Source organism: Platalea leucorodia (genome assembly GCF_965183815.1).
Source record: "Platalea leucorodia genome assembly, chromosome: 8".
Lineage (NCBI taxonomy): Eukaryota > Metazoa > Chordata > Aves > Pelecaniformes > Threskiornithidae > Platalea > Platalea leucorodia.
This window is the reverse complement of record NC_138830.1, coordinates 39,037,816-39,042,393: the sequence shown is the minus strand read 5'-3', so window position 1 is coordinate 39,042,393 and position 4,578 is coordinate 39,037,816. Positions and strand designations below refer to the sequence as shown.

General features: G+C 62.5%; 1 protein-coding gene across 1 annotated transcript; it reads right to left on the bottom strand.

Moving 5' to 3' along the window:
- Positions 1 to 221: 221 nt before the first annotated feature.
- On the bottom strand, positions 222 to 3,545 carry IRX3 (iroquois homeobox 3; the record flags this gene model as incomplete). The annotated part of the gene is made up of 4 exons (XM_082320511.1): positions 222 to 276; positions 983 to 1,049; positions 1,634 to 2,756; positions 3,324 to 3,545. 4 exons carry the CDS (start codon positions 3,543 to 3,545, stop codon positions 222 to 224), a joined length of 1,467 nt encoding a protein of 488 aa, XP_082176637.1.
- Between the last annotated feature and the right edge of the window lie 1,033 nt (positions 3,546 to 4,578).

The window sequence follows — 4,578 nt, the reverse complement described above, 5'->3', positions numbered from 1 at the left end:
ATTTTTACTGTATGTACAAAAACAAACAACAACAAAAAAAAATCGAAACACCTAATTCTCACTGGACTTCCAAAGAACCTCACAAACTCAGCTAATCCAGATGATAGTACAGAAGCGGGTATTTTTTTTCCTTTTTAGTTTTAATATACGGACATGCTTACAAGTTGTAACTATACAGAGATTTTTTTTTTACAATCATTACGACAACAATAAAAAATCAACTATGATGATGACAACGCCGATAGAACCATAGCGGCATCAAGTTGGTTCTGGGGCCTGGAAAAAAATGACACAGAAAAAAAATTTAATAGGATTTCTAGTCAGATTGGGCTGGCACAATATTTTTAACTGTAGGTAGCACCGGTTTTGTTGTTGTTGTTGTTATTTTTTTAAAAATAGATTTCTAAATATAAAAAGTTTTCAGAGTGACTTATAGCAAATTTATTTAGCTACGAAAATACCACGGGCCCGATCGCCGTGGTTTCAGTCAATCAAAAGAGGAATTGATTTCAGTGACCGCTACGCCAAACGCAGGACAGCAAGGCTCAGCCTCTTAAGTTTTCATACTGGCTGGGGGGTTTATTTTAGGTTATTATCTTCCCACTGCCCCTGTACCTCTCCCTCGGGCTGGGCGACACCGGCGGGGCGCAGCCGGCGCTGCGGGCGGTACTGGGGGGGAAAGGCCGGGGCTGGGGGTCCCCAGTGCTCCCGCCCCGCCCGGCCAGCGCGGCCCGGCCCCGGGCACAGCAACGGCGCGGCCCGGCCGCCACCGGCGGCGGCTCGGCCTGCCCGCGGGAACCGCTCGCAAAGTCCAGAAGAAAGAAGAGCAAAAAAAAAAATTGTAATCAGAATAGCCCACCACGCACGCAGAGGAAGAACGAGAAACCGCCCTGGAAAGGGAACTAAAGAAGCGGAGAAAATAAGCTAACCATTGACAACTCCCTCTATATATCCTTAGGAGACTGAGGAAGCAATCTCTTACCGCCTCTGCACTGGCTGGAAAGCTGTCTTTATTAACTTTTTCTCTACTTCCAAGGCACTAGATCGATCTAAAAAGAGAAGAAAAAAAAAAAAAGCGTTCCTTTATAGCCCCCGTTTTATTCCCCCCCATCCCTGAATTAAGCCTCTAGACTTCAGATCTCATCTTAGCAAGTTGCAAATACGACAAAACGACTGCTTTGCTGCAGGAGCGACCGTCAAAAGGAAAATCAAGCAATCCCGGAGCAAGCCTCACGGCCGGGTCCTTCCCACAAAGGCGATTTGAGCAGCAACAACAACAGCAACAAAAATGATCTCCGTCGGAGGAAGGTAATTCTCGGGCTCCGAGACTCACCCGGCGAGGAGGCCCACCCCGCCGCCGCCGCCGCCCCCGGGGCCCCGCGCCCGCCCGCCGCCGCCGCCACCTGCGCCCCGACGGCTGCGCCGCGCCGCGCCGGGCCGGGGGCACCGTGAGCAGCCCCCGGGGCCGGCGCCCCCGCCTCGGCCCCGCGCAGAAGCTCCCGCGGGGCCTCCCGCGCCGCTCCGCGCAGCGACAACCGCGCAACAACCGCGCCGCACCGCCGAGCCCCCCCCGCGGCGGCTGCCGGCCCCCGGCCCGGCCCGGCCCGGCCCCGCCGCGTCCCTCAGCGGTCACCTGCTCCGGCGGGCTCCGCGCTCTGCGCCTGGTCCGCGGGCCGCGGGAAGGCGGCGGCGGCGGCGGGGGGGGCGGCGGGGGCGGCCCCCAGCCCCAGCAGGTGGGGAGTGTTCAGTAAGGCCAGCGGGTGCGGGGGCGGGTGGTGGTGGTGGCCCGGGAAGGCGCGGTTGGTCCAGTTGGGGAACTTGCCCAGCGGGCAGGAGGAGACGAGTCTGTGGGGCGGCGGGGGCGGCGGGGGGGGCAGCGGCAGCGGCGGGGGGGCGGCCGCCGGCGGGGAGCCGCCGCCGGGAGACTTGCGGGGGTTGTCCGGGCTGGTGGCCGTCTCGGCCAGCGACCAGATCTTGGGCTTCGGCAGGGTTCCGGCCAAAGCGCCGTCCGTCGGGGAGGAGGCGGCGGAGGAGGAGGCGGAGGAGGGGGGCGAGAGGTGGTGGGGTGGCGGCTGGAGGGGCGGCTTGAGGGGCTCCAGGCCGGCGGGGGCGGCGGCGGCGGGGAGCTCGCACTTGCGGTGATGGTGGTGGTGATGGTGGTGATGGAGGTGGTGGTGGCGAAGGTGGTGCGGCTCCCCCTCGGCGGCCTTGAGGTAGCGCTCCTCGGAGCCCGGCAGGTCCTCGAAGCCCTCGGAGCCCTCCGAGTCCGTCTTGGAGTCGGAGTGCAGCAGGTCGGCGTCCTGCAGCTCGTCCTCCAGCTCGTCCTTGTTGCTCTCGATGTTCTCGGTGTCGATGTTCTCCAGGTCGATCTCCTCCTCGTCCTCCCTCTTGTCCTCTTCCCCCTCGTGGTCGCTCCCGTAGGAGTTGCCCTCCTCGTCCGTCCTGCTGCGGGGGGCCCAGGTCATTTTATTCTCCTTTTTGAGCCGCCGCCGCGCGTTGGCGAACCAGGTGGAGACCTGGGTGAGGGTCATTTTGGTGATGATGGCCAGCATGATCTTCTCGCCCTTGGTGGGGTAGGGGTTTTTCCGGTGCTCGTTGAGCCAGGCCTTGAGGGTGCTGGTGCTCTCCCGGGTGGCGTTCTTGGGCCGCGATGGGTCCCCGAACTGGTACTGCCCGTAGGGGTAGAAGGCGGGGTGGTGGTGGGGGAAGGCGGCGTGCTGCACCCCCGGGCTCTCCTTCAGCTCGTACTGGGCGCCCTGCAGCGAGAGGGAAGGGGCGGCCCGGCTGAGACGGCGTGCCGGGCCCGGCCCGGGGCCCCTCCATCCCGCCGCCCCGCCGCCGCTACCGGGAGCAGAGCCCGCCCGGCACCGGCGCGGCGGCCGGGCCGAGCCGCCTCCCCGCGCGGCCGCGCTCCCCGGCCCCGGCCCCGGGCGCGCTCCGGCCCCGGCAGCCCGGGCCCCGCCGGCTGCGCCCCGGCCGAGGCGGGCGGGCGGCCGGTGCCCGCGGGTGCCCGGGAGGGAGGACCGGCTCCCCAGGTGCGTGTGCGCGGCGGGGCCGCCGGCAGCCGGGGCCGGTCCCCGCAGCCGTCAAAGCCTGCGGGCGGTGAAGCCGCGGGGTCGCCGCTCCAGCCCTGCCCTTCTCCGGCGGCTCTCCCCGGGCCGGGCGGCGATAACGCCCCGTCTCCCCTGACAGCCCCTCCCGGCGGCTTCCCCGGCGCCCCCCCGGGCCGATCCCCAGCGCCAACTGCGCCCGGGCCGGCCCCGGCCCCGGCCCCGGCCCGAGCGTCCCGGGGAGCGAGCGGCGAGCCCCGGGGGGCCTCTTACCAGCTGGGGGAAGATGGGCAGCTCGGCGGCGTAGGGCAGGAAGGCTCCGTAGCCCTGGGCGGCGGCGGCGGCGGCGTAGGGCGCGCCGTACATGGAGGAGAGGACGTTGGAGAGGGTCCCGGACGGGGCCAGCTCGGCGCCGCCGCGGGAGCCGCCGCTCCCCGGGCGCTCCGCCGGGTAAATCGGCCTGATGTACTGGTAGCCCAGCTGGGGGAAAGACATGGTGGGGGAGCGGGGGCAGGGGAGGGGGGGAGGAGGAGGAGGAGGGGGGGGAGAAGAGAGGAAGAAGGGAGAGAAAGGGGAGAAAGTAGCCGGGCCGGGAGCGGAGGAGGCAGCCGGGTCGTTCGCCCTCGCCGGCCGCCCGCACTTTCAGCGCCTCCCGCAAACTCCGGCGGACATGGGGGGGAGCCGGGGGTGGCGGAGGCCGCGGGCTCCCTCCTGTCCTCGGCCGCCGCGGTAAACGATCCGATCGCTCCTTTCTTCTCTCACTTTTCCTATTGATCTGAGTGGACCCAGGTCAGGTCCTAACAGATTGCCTGAGATTATTGGGACTCTGGGCTCTGATTGACATTTCTAGTCTCTCACAAGCCCCTCCTATTTCTTTTAAGTCTCTCTCTCTCCCTCTGCCTCCCTCTCTCTCTCATGCCCAGAGCTCGCTCTCGCCGGGTTTGTCACTAGCTGCTTTTTTTTCCCCCTCTTCTTTTTTTTTTTTTTTTTTTCCTCTTCTCTAAATCTGTTTACTGACGTCGCGATCTTTTATTTGAGTTGCTTTCAAATCTCGTTTTAGCGATCGCCAATCAGTTGTGTGTTTTACAAAGGTTTAACCCTGCCTCATGGTATTCTAATTATATAGAGATAGATTTAGATATAATTTCTTTCATAGCCCCCGCCTCCCCGGGAGCATAGGAAGCCAGGGTGTCAGCTGTGAGCGGCGCACGAGAGGGACAGGAAAAAGTTGTGACATTTAAAAATAAAGGCTCCCCCCCGCCCCCAGTCCCCCTTTTCAGGTTTTCCAATTTACAGCCTTTTCCTTGCCCGGGTTCATTTTGTTTTCTTTATTAAGATATTCCCTCCTTCCCTTCCCCCTCACCGGCCCTGCCGAGGGTTACCTCTCCTAATATAGATTTAAAAGTCTATTCGAATTTTTTTTTTTTTAAATTTGCATTTCCAGAGCTACCTTGAAAAATTTCCTAATGTACTGAATCTTTAAGGAGTTCTCTACATTTTGTCTGGGCTAACAGTGGGCAGATACAGT